This window comes from Bos mutus, chromosome 26 (genome assembly GCF_027580195.1).
Source record: "Bos mutus isolate GX-2022 chromosome 26, NWIPB_WYAK_1.1, whole genome shotgun sequence".
NCBI classification, from domain to species: Eukaryota; Metazoa; Chordata; class Mammalia; order Artiodactyla; family Bovidae; genus Bos; species Bos mutus.
The window spans coordinates 27,128,761-27,144,770 of record NC_091642.1 but is presented as its reverse complement, the minus strand read 5'-3'; the positions used below and the strand labels follow the sequence as shown (position 1 = coordinate 27,144,770).

Below are 16,010 nucleotides of genomic sequence, written 5' to 3'. Positions count from 1 at the left end.
AGTGAAGGCCTTAGTTGGCGGTTCAGATGGAGTCATGAAGGGTGATACCAGGATGATGGCTATGGAAGTGGCCAGAAGACAGATTAGCCTCAGAAGAATGCCCTAGTCATCACTTAAGAAGTCGGCTTAACTTTTCTATATTTATGTCTATTTTACGTGCACATTTTTAATAACAGCCAGAACTGAAATTGAGCATTTACCAGCGCAGGCACAGTGCATAGGGATTTTTTCCATTGCCTTTACTCCTCGCCACAATCCCCAGATCGGGACTTTAAGGACCTTGACTTCATCATGAAGAAACTGAGGCTCGGAGAGGTTACCCGCCCAGGGTCAGAGAGCTGATAAATTCTGGATCCTAAGCAAACAGCCATTGCATATTCTTCCCTCTCACTCTATTCTGGGGCTCGTTTGAGAGCGAAAAAGTCCAGATCCGGGCAGCTCAGCTTTCACTCTTTACACATTTTCCCAGATCCAGAATGGAGGCAAAATCCGCTAGCACAACCAAGAGGGTCGTGCGCAAAGGGCAACTCCGTCAAAGCCGTGGACTGACAAGGATTTGGGGCTTGGAGGGCAAACCCCGGGGAGCCATCAACCCGCTGCCGGCTCTACGATCCACCTCGCACCCGGCGTAGGGCGCCAGCAAGCCTCTTCGGGCAGCCAGCTTGCGGGACTCAACGCGCGTGCGCGGCGCTAGAGGTGCCACCCCCGCGCGAGCGCGCGGAGAGCGGAGCGCGCGGCCGGGGGAGCCGGCGGGCGCGCTGCGGCGTCGGCGTTGGTGCGCGCTCCAGGCAGAGGCTGCGTGGGCTCGGGAGGGAGCGAGGCGGCGGCGGCTGCGCCCCAGAGCCCAGGGGACGCGCGGGCCTCGAGCCGCGGGAGCTGACTGCTGCAGAGGAGACCCGGGGTTTCCGGCCCGGGGCAGGAGAGCTCGGCCAGCCGACTGCTCGCCTCAGAGCCGCCAGCTGCGTCCCTAGCCCGGAGTAGCCGCCGCCCCTGGAGACTCGCTTTGACAAGGGCCTAACCGCCGCGGCCGCTGGCGTCCGGACCGCTCGGACCCGTCGGGCCGGGCCGGGTGGGGACGAGCGTCGGGGCAGGTGCCGCCCCACAAGGGCCGGCCGGGGGCCAGGCGTTTAGCCGTGCAGCTCGCGGGCCGGGCTCGGCGGAGGGGCCGCCGCGCAGCGCCCCCACCCCGTGGGCCGGAGGGGGAGTCGCGCCCCGCCTTCCCCCGGGACCGCCTGGCCGGAGCGGCGGGAGCCCGAACTGCCCGCGCCCGCCGCCGCCGCCCGCCGGGCTCGCGCGGGAGACGAGGGAGGAGAAACTTTGCCTCTTATTGTTTTTGATCCTTAAGTGTGAGGAACTCCGTTGGGGAGGAAAAATGTCCTTCTTCAATTTCCGTAAGATCTTCAAGTTGGGGAGCGATAAGAAGAAGAAGCAGTACGAACATGTGAAGAGGGACCTGAACCCGGAGGAGTTTTGGGAAATTATAGGAGAATTGGGCGACGGAGCCTTTGGCAAAGTGTACAAGGTAAGAGGGAGAAAAGGGAAGTTACACTTGAGAGATCAAACAGCCAGCGGCCGGGAGTGGCACGAGGATTTCTCGCTCTCGCGTCCCGTTCCTGTCTTTGGGACCTTCTTTTGACTTCGTAAACGTACGTTGAAACTTTATTTAGGTTACCATCCGAGGAGTAGCTAAGACGTAGGGTTTAAGGTTGAACAAAATAGGGCCTGGATGTAGTTTAAAGAATGGTTGCCAAAGAGAGGCAAGGGATACAGTCTACTCTGTTAAAGGTTAAAGGAAATGAGGGTGTTCTTTCATTAAAAGGAGGGGTCTGTCTGGTTTAGCCCTCAAATGTTTTCATATCAGAAACTCATTATAGTTTAAAGTGGATTTCTATTTTTCTGTGAAGCTGTTTGCATTCATATATATGCTTATACTAAAATAGTTCCCTTTTGGGGTCCAGGGTATGTATTTGGTTGTATCTATAGCTTATACATAACCAGTCTCTTGGGATGAGAGCAAAGCGATTGCTACTTGCAGACTATTCTTGAGTTGGTTGCTTGACAGCATACTGTAAAATGGAATGTAATTTCTGATAGAAAATTTCCAGAAGGAAAGATACTAGTTTCTAAATATAATAAGCACTGACTAGAAATCCATTCCAGGGCTTAAGAAATTAAAAAACACACCCCCCCAATATATATACACACAAATATTTTTTATACCTAGATATTCATCTCAGTAGAAGGAAGTTTGCTGTTTTAGTCTGAGGGCATTTGTGTTAAATGTTTACTATCCTGTAAGGAGTATACGAATGATGTCATTGGAATATTTTCATCTGAAGGGTGAGGTTTTTATGAGACAGTTTTTAAGGGGAAGGACCCACAGGGTTGCCTAGATGTGAAGTATAAATAACTTATGTTTAACTTACACTAATTTGGCCCCCACAAAAGTCCTGGGAGACATGCAGGTCACTAGTATCTCCATTTCATAGATGAGGATGCTGAGACACAGAAATTGTTCACATTCACACCAGTCACAGCCTAGATTTGAACTCAGCTCTTCTGACCCTGTGTTTATGATTACTGCTTTTTTTTTTTTTTAACTTAAACCTCTGGTGGTAGAAGTGATATCATTTTCCCTTCTTTCTAAGCACCATCCCACCCTGCCTTTACACTGGCTCTGACACATCTCAAAGCCCCGCCTTCTTAGTCTGAAATGTCTACTCTCTTCTGTGTGCTTTCAAAACACGTTGTTCACATTGCTACTATGGCACTATTAACACACATGTTAATGTATTTATGCTATTATGATAAGACCAGGGGCCAAATTCTGATATACATTTGGGTTAATTCTATTGCCTTAGCACATAGTGCATTTCTCTTTCTATTTGTTGAAATGAAAGAATGTGTGTTACCTGCTTGTGAGTGCTGCTGATGCTCTTGTGTGCTGTGAAAGTTGGCAGAGTAAACTTCAGTACCTAATGTGGAGGGTGTGGATTTCAACAAGAGCTTACAGTATAGAAGTGTGGTGCTGCTGCTGCTGCTAAGTCGCTTCAGTCGTGTCCGACTCCGTGCGACCCCATAAACGGCAGCCCACCAGGCTCCCCTGTCCCTGGGATTCTCCAGGCAAGAACACTGGAGTGGGCTGCCATTTCCTTAGAAGTGTGGTAGACAGGGCTTTTAGTGCAGTGGGAAGATGCTTCTGGGAGTTAAGAATTGTGTTTTATTGCTGGTTGTTGCAAACAAGCTTTGAGATCTTGGACAGGACACTTAATGTCTCTGGACCTCCTTTTTCTTAGCTGGAAAATCATAGATTTCCCTAAATGTTTAGATTCCTTTACCCATTAATGTTGTGTGAGTATGCAGTTATCTAGGAAAGGCAGTAATAAATCCTCAAGGTATCTGGGATCTGGTAGTTAGAAGGCAGTAGGTGATTATGGGCAGTTTTCATGGTATAAATGTTCTATTGAATAGAAACAGTGTAGTATTAAGATACTGGCTCTGGAGTTGGACTGTATCTTGGCTCCCTCAATAGCAACCTCTGACGTTGGGTAAGTTACTTAATCATTCCATGTCTCGTTTTTCTCATCAGTAAAACTTACTCCTCAGTATGTGAGAATTAAAGGAAATAATAAATGTAAGAGACGAAAAAGGGCTCAGGAAATGGCAGAAAATTACTGTCGTTATATTTAGAGCTTGAAAGCGAAATATGGGATGGGACAGAAAAAGGGACCTAGGAAGATAGTAAAACCATTTTCTGGCACAGGCAGATTGTGTTGACATGCTAATACTCTGTGATTTAATTCTTTCATGACATTGCAAAGTGAATATGTCTTCCTATAGTGAGATACCTATTGAAAATTTTCTGAAAAATAAGAGCTTTACTCCATGTAGTTTAACACTGTAAGACTGTGTCAAGGATAATTTTTGTGGGCTTGGTGTATATTTTAGTGTGATATTTGAAGAATGGGAGTTCTTTGCATCTTCTGTTTTTGTCTCACTATTTTATGCTTCCAAGGAGTAAGCTGGGAGCTTTTTAAAACAGAAAATTTAAAATTTAAACTTATCTCACTTGTTACGTCTTTTTCATAACCTCTTTTCCTGTCCAAGATTCCCTAGAACATTTAAAAATTTATAAACTTCCTTCCGTGTAGGAGAAAAAGCAATCAAACCTTACAATAGTATGTATAGTGTGCAACAGAAAGCTGTTTCTGAAGTTGATTCCAACTCTCATATGCTTATAACTGTTTACAAAGATTAATTTCTAAATAGGCAATTGTCTCGTGTATCTAGTTTGTTTGAAACATTTTTTCATCATATAGTTGTATTCTTTCCACTTAGTCCTGCACTACATAGCTCTGTAACAGTTACTGTCTTGCTTGAAAGAGCTTCCTGATTTTAAATTTATTTTCTCTTTTTTTAATAGTATTATTTGACATATAAATGAAGATATGTAATATCCCTCACTTTTTTTTACATTTGGAATTCTGTTGCCTTTAACAGAAAAAAAAGAAGGAATGCCATAAAATGATCTGTTGAATTGAAGCTGGGTTACTGACTTGCGCTGGATGAAAAGTGATTCATTTTATGACCCAGATGGGCATGCGCCTTTTTAAAAAATAGTGAAACATATAATCATTATATTGAAAAGTACAACACATAGATGTACATTTAGCAAACAGTAATAAAGTGAACTCAATATTAACAACCGTCAGAGTAAAGGAATTCTGCCAGTGTTCTAGAATCCTTTTCACCTTTCTGAATAGATTCTGCTCTCCCACTAAAGGAAACCACTATCCTGTCTGTAAGTTATTCATTTCTTTGCTTTCCTTATACTTTACTACCTAGCAGTGTATAACCAAGCATCATAACTTTTGTGTGTACTGAGTGTATTTGGTGTCTTACCTCTTTCAGAATAGCTTTAGGTTTGTGAGATTTGTCTTTCTTATCACTAGAGCTATAGTTAATTTTAATTGTTGCATAGAATCCCAATATATGATTATATCACCAGTTATTTACCATTGTCCTCTTGGCTATATCAGTTGTTTTCAGTTTTTGGCTTTTATACTGGTGCATGTATGCATGAATTTCACCAAGACTTAACTTAGAAGTAGAATTGCTAGGTTATAGGGTAGTGTATCTTTAATTTTACTAGACTATACCGGTTTACACTCCCACCAGCATCCTATGAGAATTTTCCTTACTCTGCATTCTCTCCACCATTTGATATTGTTGGAATTTTTTAGTTTTGACAATCTGATGTTTTATTTTGCACTGTGGTTTTAATTCATCTTTTCTCTGACTACTACTAAGTGTTTCTTTGCATAGGATTGTTAGTAACTTGGATTTCTTCTTTTGTGTTCAGTGTCCTGTTCATGTTTCTCTTGGATGTCTTTTTCTTGTTTGTTTGTTGTGTGTTCTGGATTTTATCCATTTGCTGATTATGGCTATTGCAGATACATTCTTCTTCTGTGCCCATCTTTTCATTTTCTTTATGGTGTCTTTTATGAACAAGAAATTCTTGATTTTAACATACTTCATTTTGTCTGTTTTTTTCTTTTTCAGTTAATGCTTTCTGTATTGTATTTGAGAAATGCTTTCCTGGGGCGCCCTTGCAGTTGTTGGATGGGATGCTGCCTGATTCATGAATCACCTAATAAAGCCGATTCGATTTTTGAATTCAAAAAAAAGGCGAGAAAAGTTTTCCTAACCTTAGATCATGGAGATAAACCGCTATCTTATCTTCTAAGAGCTTTTATGATTTAGCCTTTAACATTTATGTCTACAACCCACTTAGTGAAGATTTTTGCAGATAGTGTGAGGCCGGGGGTCCAATTTCCTTGTTTTCTACAGTGGGCACACACTTGTCCCATGGCTCGTCATTGGGGGAGACTGTTCCTCACTGCTCTGTAGCATGTGTCTGTTTCTGGGGTTTCTAGTCTCTTCATTGATCTGTTTGTCTGTTCCTTTATCGGTTTTCCACTGTCTTAATTAGGGAAGCATCAAAACAAATCTCTGCTAGAGAAAGACTTCCTTTTCCTCTTCTTCAGCAATGTCTAGTATATTCTTGGCCATTAGGGCTTTCATGTACATTTTAGAATTAGCCTAACTGAGTTACACAAAGGGCTTCCCATGTGGCTCAGTGGTAAAGAATCCTCCTGCCAATGGCACCCTACTCCAGTACTTTTGCCTGGAAAATCCCATGGATGGAGGAGCCTGGTAGGCTGCAGTCCATGAGGTCGCTAGAGTCGGACACGACTGAGCGACTTCCCTTTTACTTTTCACTTTCATGCATTGGAGAAGGAAATGGCAACCCACTCCAGTGTTCTTGCCTGGAGAATCCCAGGGACAGGGAAGCCTGGTGGGCTGCCGTCTCTGGGGTCGCACAGAGTCGGACACGACTGAAGCGACTTAGCAGCAGCAGCAGCAGCCAATGCAGGAGACACAGGAGATGTGAGTTTGATCACTGGGTCGAGAAGATCCCCTGGAGAAGGAAATGGCAACCCACTCTAGTATTCTTGCCTGGGAAATCCTGTGGACAGAGGAGCCTGATGAGCTACAGTCCGTGGGGTTGCAAAGAGTCAGACACGACTAAGTGACAGAGCCTGCACACACGCATGCACAAGTTACACAGAAAACCTGCTGTGCTTTTTTGAAGGAGTTTTATTGAATTTATAGATTAACTTTGTAAAAAATAACATCTCCATCATACTTGGTCTTTCCATCTATGCATCTGTTTTATTTCTAGATCTTTTTAAAAAATATCTGTCAATCAGATCAGGTCAGATCAGATCAGTCGCTCAGTCATGTCCGACTCTTTTGCGACCCCATGAATCGCAGCACGCCAGGCCTCCCTGTCCATCACCAACTCCCGGGGTTCACTGAGACTAACGTCCATCTAGTCAGTGATGCCATCCAGCCATCTCATCCTCTGTCGTCCCCTTCTCCTCCTGCCCCCAATCCCTCCCAGCATCAGAGTCTTTTCCAATGAGTCAACTCTTCGCATGAGGTGGCCAAAGTACTGGAGTTTCAGCTTTAGCATCATTCCTTCCAAAGAAATCCCAGGGCTGATCTCCTTCAAAATGGGCTGGTTGGATCTCCTTGCAGTCCAAGGGACTCTCAAGAGTCTTCTCCAACACCACAGTTCAAAAGCATCAATTCTTCGGCACTCAGCCTTCTTCACAGTCCAACTCTCACATCCATACATGACCACAGGATAAACCATAGCCTTGACTAGACGAACCTTTGTTGGCAAAGTAATGTCTCTGCTTTTGAATGTGCTGTCTAGGTTGGTCATAACTTTTCTTCCAAGGAGTAAGCGTCTTTTAATTTCATGGCTGCAGTCACCATCTGCAGTGATTTTGGAGCCCAGAAAAATAAAGTCTGACACTGTTTCCACAGTTTCCCCATCTATTTCCCATGAAGTGATGGGACCGGATGCCATGATCTTTGTTTTCTGAATGTTGAGCTTTAAGCCAACTTTTTCACTCTCCACTTTCACTTTCATCAAGAGGCTTTTGAGTTCCTCTTCACTTTCTGCCATAAGGGTGGTGTCATCTGCATATCTGAGGTTATTGGTATTTCTCCCGGCAATCTTGATTCCAGCTTGTGTTTCTTCCAGTCCAGCGTTTCTCATGATGTACTCTGCATATAAGTTAAATAAGCAGGGTGACAATATACAGCCTTGACGAACTCCTTTTCCTACTTGGAACCAGTCTGTTGGTCCATGTCAATAATGAATCATAATTTTCGTCTCTAGAATCTTAGGAGCTCAGACTACTTTGGGAGTGTCTTAAATGCTTTGTTTTTGCTATTGAATTTCCTCCTTATTTTGGTTATGTACACCCTTCAGTAGTCTTCTGAGAAAGGATACATGGAAGGTTTATTTTTTTTTAAGACTAGGCCTGTCTGAATATGTCTTTATTATAATGTCACACTTGATGTATAGTTTGGTTGTAGAATTCTAGTCGAAAAGTACATTTATTCTTAGGATTTTAAAGACTTTTCCATTCATTGCCTTTTGGCTTAAAGTGTTGTTACTGAAAGTCCGTTGCCATTTTGTTTTCTGGTCCCTTGTGACCTTTTTCTCTTGATAGCTGTTAGAATTTGCATTTTATCCTCTGTGCATGGTAATGTACTTTGATATAGGTATTTTTTTTTCTTCCTTTCATTTTGCTGGGCTCTTGGTTAGTCTTTTCAGTTTAAAGACTCATGTTCTTCAGTTCTGTGACATTTTTCTTGTTCTATTTATTTATAGTGAGCAGGGAGATCCTGCTCACCTAATTAAATGGCTCTTGTTGTTGTCTTAGGATTCAAGTAAAAGAGTTAAATGGACACTTAATTCTTTTACTTGACCTCTCTCTGGAGCATTTGAGACCTTTGACCACCATTTCCTTTAAAAAGCTGGCTTTTAGGTCACCGTAGTCCTGAATTTTCTCGTACCTCTGTGTCTACTCTTCAGATGTTTTTGCTGGCTCTTCTTGACTTTCAGTGTTGGGGTTCCACAGGGCTGGATTTAGGCCCTCATCTTTTCTTTTGAGAGCCCATCTTCTCCCGTGGCTTCAGTTACCATCTACATGCAATTTTGGTCTCTATCCCGAGATCTCCTTTCTGAACTCTGGATCCACCCATCCAGCTATCTATTAGACCTCTCCACTTGAATGTCTCACTGCTGCTGCTGCTGCTGCTGCTGCTAAGTCGCATGAGTCGTGTCCGACTCTGTGCGACCCCATAGACGGCAGCCCAACAGGCTCCTCTGTCCCTGGGATTCTCCAGGCAAGAACACTGAAGTGAAATCGAAGTCGCTCAGTTGTGTCCGACTCTTAGCGACCCCATGGACTGTAGCCTACCAGGCTCCTCAGTCCATGGGATTCTCCAGGCAAGAGTACTGGAGTGAGTTGCCATTGCCTTCTCCGTGAATGTCTCAAATTCACAATGAAAAAAAGAACTTTATCAATATATATAAAACACAGAATTCACCCATTCTATGTATATAATTTGGTGAGTTTTAATAAATTAGTACAGTTGTGCAACCATGACTGCAGTCTAGCTTTAGAATCCTCTTATGACCAAGTAAAAAACATGAATTAATTGAATTCCTGATGTCAGTCCCAACTTTGCTTTCCTGTGTTCCTCATTCAATAATTGACATCTTCATCTACCAATTGCATAGACCAGGGACCTGGAGGTCATTCTTAACATCTTCTACTTCCTTACCCCCCAGACCCAATCAATCACCAATCCTGTTAATTTTACCTATAAATATTTCTTCAATCTGTCTCCTCCTTTCTTTCTTTGTTGTGGTAGTACTAGTCATAATTGCCATTCTCTCTTACCTAGATTACTGCAGCATTTTGGTGTATTTGGGGGCTTCATATAAATGTAATCATATTTGTGTTTTGTGTCTGGCATCTTTTGTTCAACATTATGAGTAAGAATTCATCTCTAGTTGTATGTAGTAGCCCTCTCATCTTTTTTGTTCATTGTTCTATAGTATTGCAATATGAAGTACTGAAATTTATCCGTTCTACTTTTGGTGGACTTCTGGATTGTTTCCACTTTTTGTATATTAAGAATAAGACTTGTGAATATTGTTATACATCTTGATGTACATTTACATTCATTTCTATTGGATATGTACCTGGGAATGGATTCTCTAAGTTATTGGCTACGTGTGTTTTAAGATTCAGAAGATACTGCCAGTCTTCTAAAGTGGTAGTACCAATTTACACCCCATCAGTAGGGGTGGCAGTATTCTGAATTGTTCTATATCCTCAGCAACACTTGCCATTATTATTAATACTGTTATTAATATTTTATGTTAGCCATTGTGGTGAGTGAGAAGTGGTTTTATTTTTATTTTCCTGATGACTGAAAAAATTGAGTACCTTTTCATGCCTGTTGAATGTATTTGGGTATTTTTTTCCAGTGAATTTTCCTATTTGTTGCTGATGAAAAAAATAACTTTATCGATGTATATAAAACACAGAATTCACCCATTCTATGTATATAATTTGGTGAGTTTTAATAAATTAGTACAGTTGTGCAACCATGACTGCAGTCTAGCTTTAGAATCCTCTTATGACCACCTGAAGCTCTCTTGTGCCCATTTACAGTCAATTCCTGTTCCCACTGGGGTTTTATTTCTCTGATTACTAATGAGATTGAGTTTCTTTTTATATACTTATTGGCAAGTGCTTATGTTAAAGTCTTTTGGGTTCTTTTTCTCATTGGCTTATGGGAGCCTGTACTCCCTGATACTAATTCTCTCAAGGTATATGTGATGCACCTTCTTTTCTCTTGCTTTACGGTATGTCTTTTGTTTCTCCTTATGATGGCCTTCTTTATGTAGTTCAGTTTAGTAGCTTTTTATGCATAGTTGGTGCTTTTTGTCTTCAGAAAATTTCCTTACCCAAAGTGATGAATTGTCCTTCTGTGTTACATTCTTAAAGTTTTACGGTGTTGTCTTCTCTATTAGGTCTGTAATTAAACTGATGTTGGTTCTTGTCTACAGTATGAAATAGGGAGTCCAGTTTCATTTTTTCTATGTAGATACCTAGTTGTCTCAACACCATTTACTGAAAAGATCACCCTAAAGCCATATTGCTTTTCAGTGCCTCTGGCATATGTCAAATGTCCATATACTCATGATATATCTCTCTGACATTCCTTATTTCTTTAGGATAAATTCTTAGAATTGTTAGGGCAAAATACATGATCATTTCTTAATGTTTACTGTGAAGTTAACTCTAGAAATGTATAAACTTATCTTAAAATTAATTTTTAGTTTTGCAACGAATTTCTATTGATAAGGAATATTAACTTATTAGGGATAAAGTTAGTCTTTTTGGCCATCACTCTAATTATTGTTCCTTCTCTTCTCTCGGTAAATGTAACTATTCGGTTTCTGTATCAACTACCATGGTTTCTTTCTTTCCTTTTTCCTTCTGGCCCTGCTGCACAACTTGCAGGATCTCAGTTTCCTGAGCAGGGGTTGAATCCAGGCCATGGCAGTGAAAGTCATCACCAGGGAACTCCCCATCGTCAGTTTCATGTATATGTTCCTCGATATTTTCTGTATACTTAACATACATGTACATGCGTTATGCCTGTTTAAACAGCCTAACAATGTTCTATTTCTGTGCCTTTTTGTTCCTTGACCTTTTTCAAGGTTAGTTTTTATCCTTTTAAAAAATATTTACTTTTTCGCTAGACAAAAAGAGTATCTGTTTATTTCATTTTCCATATCTTTGATTTCTAAAGATATTGCCATTTTAAAAATAATTGAATTATCCATATTCTGATGAGCTGTTTGTTTTCTTGTTGATCTGAAAGTACATTTTATGTACTATGAAAATTAGCACTTTATTATAATGGTGCATTTATTTTAGTTAAATTAGTTTTTGTTGCTTTTTTGATATAAAGACATAGTGTTCTTTATTTAAAAAAAATCTGTCAGTGTGTTTCTTTGCCTTTTTTCTTCTTCGCTTTCATGCTTAGAAAAACTTTTCCCTACCCAGGAATTAGATACATATTTATCTATATTTTCTTCTTGACTTTTAATAGTATAAAGAGTTTTAATTTTAATTTATCTGGAATTTAATTTTTTTCTGTAAATTGACATGAAGCTCTATTTACCCTTGTCGTTTAGTCACTAAGTTGTGTTTGACTCTTTTGCAGCCCCATGGACGGTAGCCCACGAGGCTTCTCTGTCCATTGCATTTTCCAGGCAAGAATACTGGAGTGGATGGCCATTCCCTTCTCCAGATTGTCTTCCCAACCCAGGGTTCAAACTTGCGTCTCCTGCATTGGCATGCAGATTCTTTACCACTGAGCCACCAGGGAAGGGCCTGTTCCACCTGAAAAAAAAAAAAAAAAACCCTAAAATATATTTTATCTGTTTCTAAAAATTTGAATACTATTCTTGAAATAATATATTATATTATAACATATATGATATTAATATAATATAAATATATTATGCAGAATATAAAGGCTATATAAAATATTATATTAATATATAAAGTATTATAATATATATTATGTTAATATAAAATATTATGTTATGCAGATTATAAAGAAGACTATATAAAAATAATACCTTTTAGGTTATATCTTTTAGGTAACCTGTTAACAAAAATTCAAGGGGATACTAATGTGGTTAGAAGGTTGAACAGTACAAAAATGATAAAATTGAAAAATGAAAACGTTTCCCACCAGTTTTTTTCCCCAAAGTCAGTCACTGTAACAATATCTGTGTGTCTTTTCAGATAAAATTTTATGCCTGTTTGAGCATATGTATGAATGCTTGTTTGTAAAACTGAAAATATATTGACACACACACACATGTATGTACAGGTGAACTCAACTGCATATCAAATTGATAACATAGGCATACTGGAAAAGTGCTTGAAATGATTTTTGAGTAGAGTGCTCTGACTAGTGGGATATATTTATTTATTTATTTATTTTTAAATTTATTTATTTTAATTGGAGGCTAATTACTTTATTGTAGTGGTTTTGTCATCCATTGACATGAATCAGCCATGGGTGTACATGTGTTCCCCATCCTGAACCCCCCTCCCACCTCCCTCCCCATCCCATCCCTCTGGGTCAAGACTAGTGGGATATATTTAAAGGATAAAAAGAATAGGAAAGAATGCTTGAACTTGATTTATTATTATTATTAATTTAAGTTTATTATTTAATAAACTAGGTTTATTACTAATAGTGATATTGATGTTATAATTCTGAGAATACTTTATATATACTATAGGATAGAACAAATTAGTTAATATAGTTTTGTTTTAAGAACTAGGGTTATAACTGAGAGAAAGGGGTTAAAAGCTTGAAATGTAAGGAAGAACCCTGTGATGCTGATTTTTGAACTAGAGGTTTTAGTTTGAACTTACGATATAACACATTCACTTGTGTGCACATGTACACACATACAATCAGTTCAGTTTAGTCGCTCAGTCGTGTCCGATTCTTTGCGACCCCATGAATCGCAGCACTCCAGCCTCCCTGTCCATCACCAACTCCCGGAGTCCACCCAAACCCATGTCCGTTGTGTCAGTGATGCCATCCAACCGTCTCATCCTCTGTCTTCCCCTTCTCCTCCTGCCCTCAATCTTTCCCACCATCAGGGTCTTTTCAAATGAGTCAGCTCTCCACATCAGGTGGTCAAAGTATTGGAGTTTTCAGCTTCAACATCAGTTCCTCCAATGAACACCCAGGACTGACCTCCTTTAGGATGGACTGGTTGGATTTCTTTGCAGTCCAAGGGACTCTCAAGACTCTTCTCCAACACCACAGTTCAAAAGCATCCATTCTTCTGCACTCAGCTTTCTTTATAGTCCCAACTCTCACATCCATACCTGACTACTGGAAAAACCATAGCCTTGACTAGATGGACCTTTGTTGGCAAAATAATGTCTCTGCTTTTATAATATGCTGTCTAGGTTGGTCATAACTTTCCTTCCAAGGAGCAAGCATCTTTTAATTTCATGGCTGCAATACATGTATACATATTCCTATTTTCCACCGACAAAGGCCTAGAAATTATGATCATTAATACTCCTAGCTCTGGGTTTCTAAATACCATTCCCCATTAAAACTAACCAGGACTCATTGAAATGTCTGATCCAGGTCTAAACTAGAGAAGTACAGAAGTGATAAAATTGAAAAGTAAAATCCTCCCCACTCCTCATTTTTTCCCAGAGAATCCCGGGATATATTGTACCAGAAGGCTCAAGAATATGAGCTTTATGCTCATATGCTCAAAAATCAAAGAATATGGTCAAAAATTAATGGGGACATGCCAAAGAGTACAGGTTAGTTTGAACTACAAAAATATCAACAACAAAATAGTAACCTGCTAGAGGAATGCTAACTAGTTGATATATAAAGACTGATATAATTCAAAAAAACTCATGCAACCGTACGATAGTAATTCAGGCAAAAATTATTGATGGACACTAAAATCATTGTGTGAAAGAGTGTGGAGGAACAGGGTTTCACCCCATAAGTATCGTGATACCACCCCATATAACTCACCTTTACAGTAGAGAGAGCTGATGGATACCATCTTAAGTGATCAAACCTAGGGTTAATCAACAGTAGTAAGATAAGCTGTGTTTTCTGGTGCTACTCATTGGGAACTGTATAATCACCTAATGTTGTGTTTTTTATCAAAGATATTTAACCTGAATCTGATAATGAGGAAACAGACAAATCCAAATAGTGGGACAGTCTACAAGAGAGGGATTTGAAAGCAAGGATGACAGATGTTAACAGCTGGTAAATCTGGGTGAGGGCTGTGTGGTTGGTCACTGTCTGTTTACTCCATTTCTTTGTAGGTTTGGATTTTTCAGATTAAAAAAGGAAAGGATCATATTTTTAAATACTGTTCTGCACATTGCTTTATTTCACTTAACAATTCTTCTTTTCTCATTTTTTCTCCCTTTATATAGTCTTCACTTTTCTCTTTTTATGAAAGAAGAAAGAAAGTCTCTTTTCAGAATGGGTAACTACTTCTGTATTATGCTACTGAAGTTACCTGGTGTTTATTAAATGCTGCATTGTATTTTGTACTCAATACCACCTGAAGTCCAAATTCCTAGCATATATACATTTATGTTTTAAAAGAGGTAACTGAAAGTTTGAATTGTAAAAATGGCTTTAATGTGCTGGCTTATCTTTTTTCCTTATAAAAATCTTAGTATTTGTGTTGAATTTCTTATCTTGACAAGAACTTGTTTTGGCCCTTTACTTTTATAATTTAACATTGAGAATGTTTGTGTGGTAATGATCTTCCTTACCATTTAAAAGTCTTTATTTTTCTTGAATTAATTTCCAGAGGTAGTATGTCTTTGTCCTATTTCAAAATATTTTTAAAAAATTCTTTTTGTGTTCTCATTTTTTCAGCCTTTCAACTATGTAACCCTTGCAAAGTCCTAAAGCTTATCTATCACAGAATTATCAAAAATGTTGCAATTTATTCATGCTGCTCAGAGTCAGCAAGTCCATGAAATAAATGGGAAAACTATGTTATCTGAGAATTGGTAAAACATTTTAGAAATTACTGATTTAACCAACATTAACTTACTATTGACATTCTGTTGTTAGTATCTTGACTGACCAATAACTAAGTTTTCCGTAAATAACCAGAGCAATATAAATAAAGTAGCATTTGGGAATATAAAGTATATTCTTTTCTTTTTTGCAGAATTCAGGAAATGGCATGAAAATGTGTTCTTTTAAAAGCATTTAAATTAATTAATTTGGCCACACCACATGGCATGCAGGATCTTAGTTCCCTGACTAGGGATCAAACCCGTGTCCTCTGCAGTGGAGAAATCCTTTAAAAAAGGATATCTGTAATATTTTCTACCTGTTAATGTAAGAGTATACTGTATAGCTGATCCTCATTATTTGCAAATTTATCTACTTACTAAAATCTATTTGTAGCCCCCAAACCTGTACATGCGGTGCTTTCGCAGTTATTTGTGTACACGTGCAAAGCTATATAAGATGTGAGTGCCTGGATGCCCTTGTTGCGTGCTGAGCTCGAACTTGGTAGTGCTCTGTCTTGTCTCACCTCTCATACAGAGAGGTCCGGAGGATGGAGACAGGCGGGGCTGTGTACTGTAGTGCAAGAGGCTCCTGGTTTGAGACCCATTGGATGGGGTTTGAACCCAAACTCTGGCACCTGTTGTTGGGGCAGCCTCGAACAAATCACCTAACGTTTCTGAACTTCATTTTGTCTTTTGTGAAACAAATAGAATCTACCAGGATGAGTTGTTTGAGATCTAAGGTCTGTGTGGGACAATGTGTGTATGTATTTCATCTAGGAGTAGTGGTTCAGTATTCACTAATTCAGGGTTTGTAGTGACTATAGAACAAATGAGAATAAATAGTGGAAATTAACTGTGTATCTTTGCTAAGTTATGTTGAGTAATTTTATTCTTATCTGATATTCACTCTTATTCCTACCAAAGTCTTATCTGGTTTCT

At 39.6% G+C, this 16,010-nt stretch overlaps 1 protein-coding gene across 2 annotated transcripts in view; it reads left to right on the top strand.

Annotated features, from left to right (window-relative positions):
• The first annotated feature begins 768 nt into the window (after positions 1-768).
• Positions 769-16,010, top strand: part of SLK (STE20 like kinase) — a 62,224-nt gene continuing 46,982 nt past the window's right edge. The window contains exon 1 of one of the 2 annotated variants that reach the window (XM_005903707.3): positions 769-1,522. In XM_005903707.3, coding sequence (XP_005903769.1) covers positions 1,373-1,522 — 150 coding nt within the window. In that variant the 5' untranslated portion in view covers positions 769-1,372. The remainder of the gene's footprint in view (positions 1,523-16,010) is intronic. The other variant, XM_005903708.3, reaches the window with a different exon arrangement.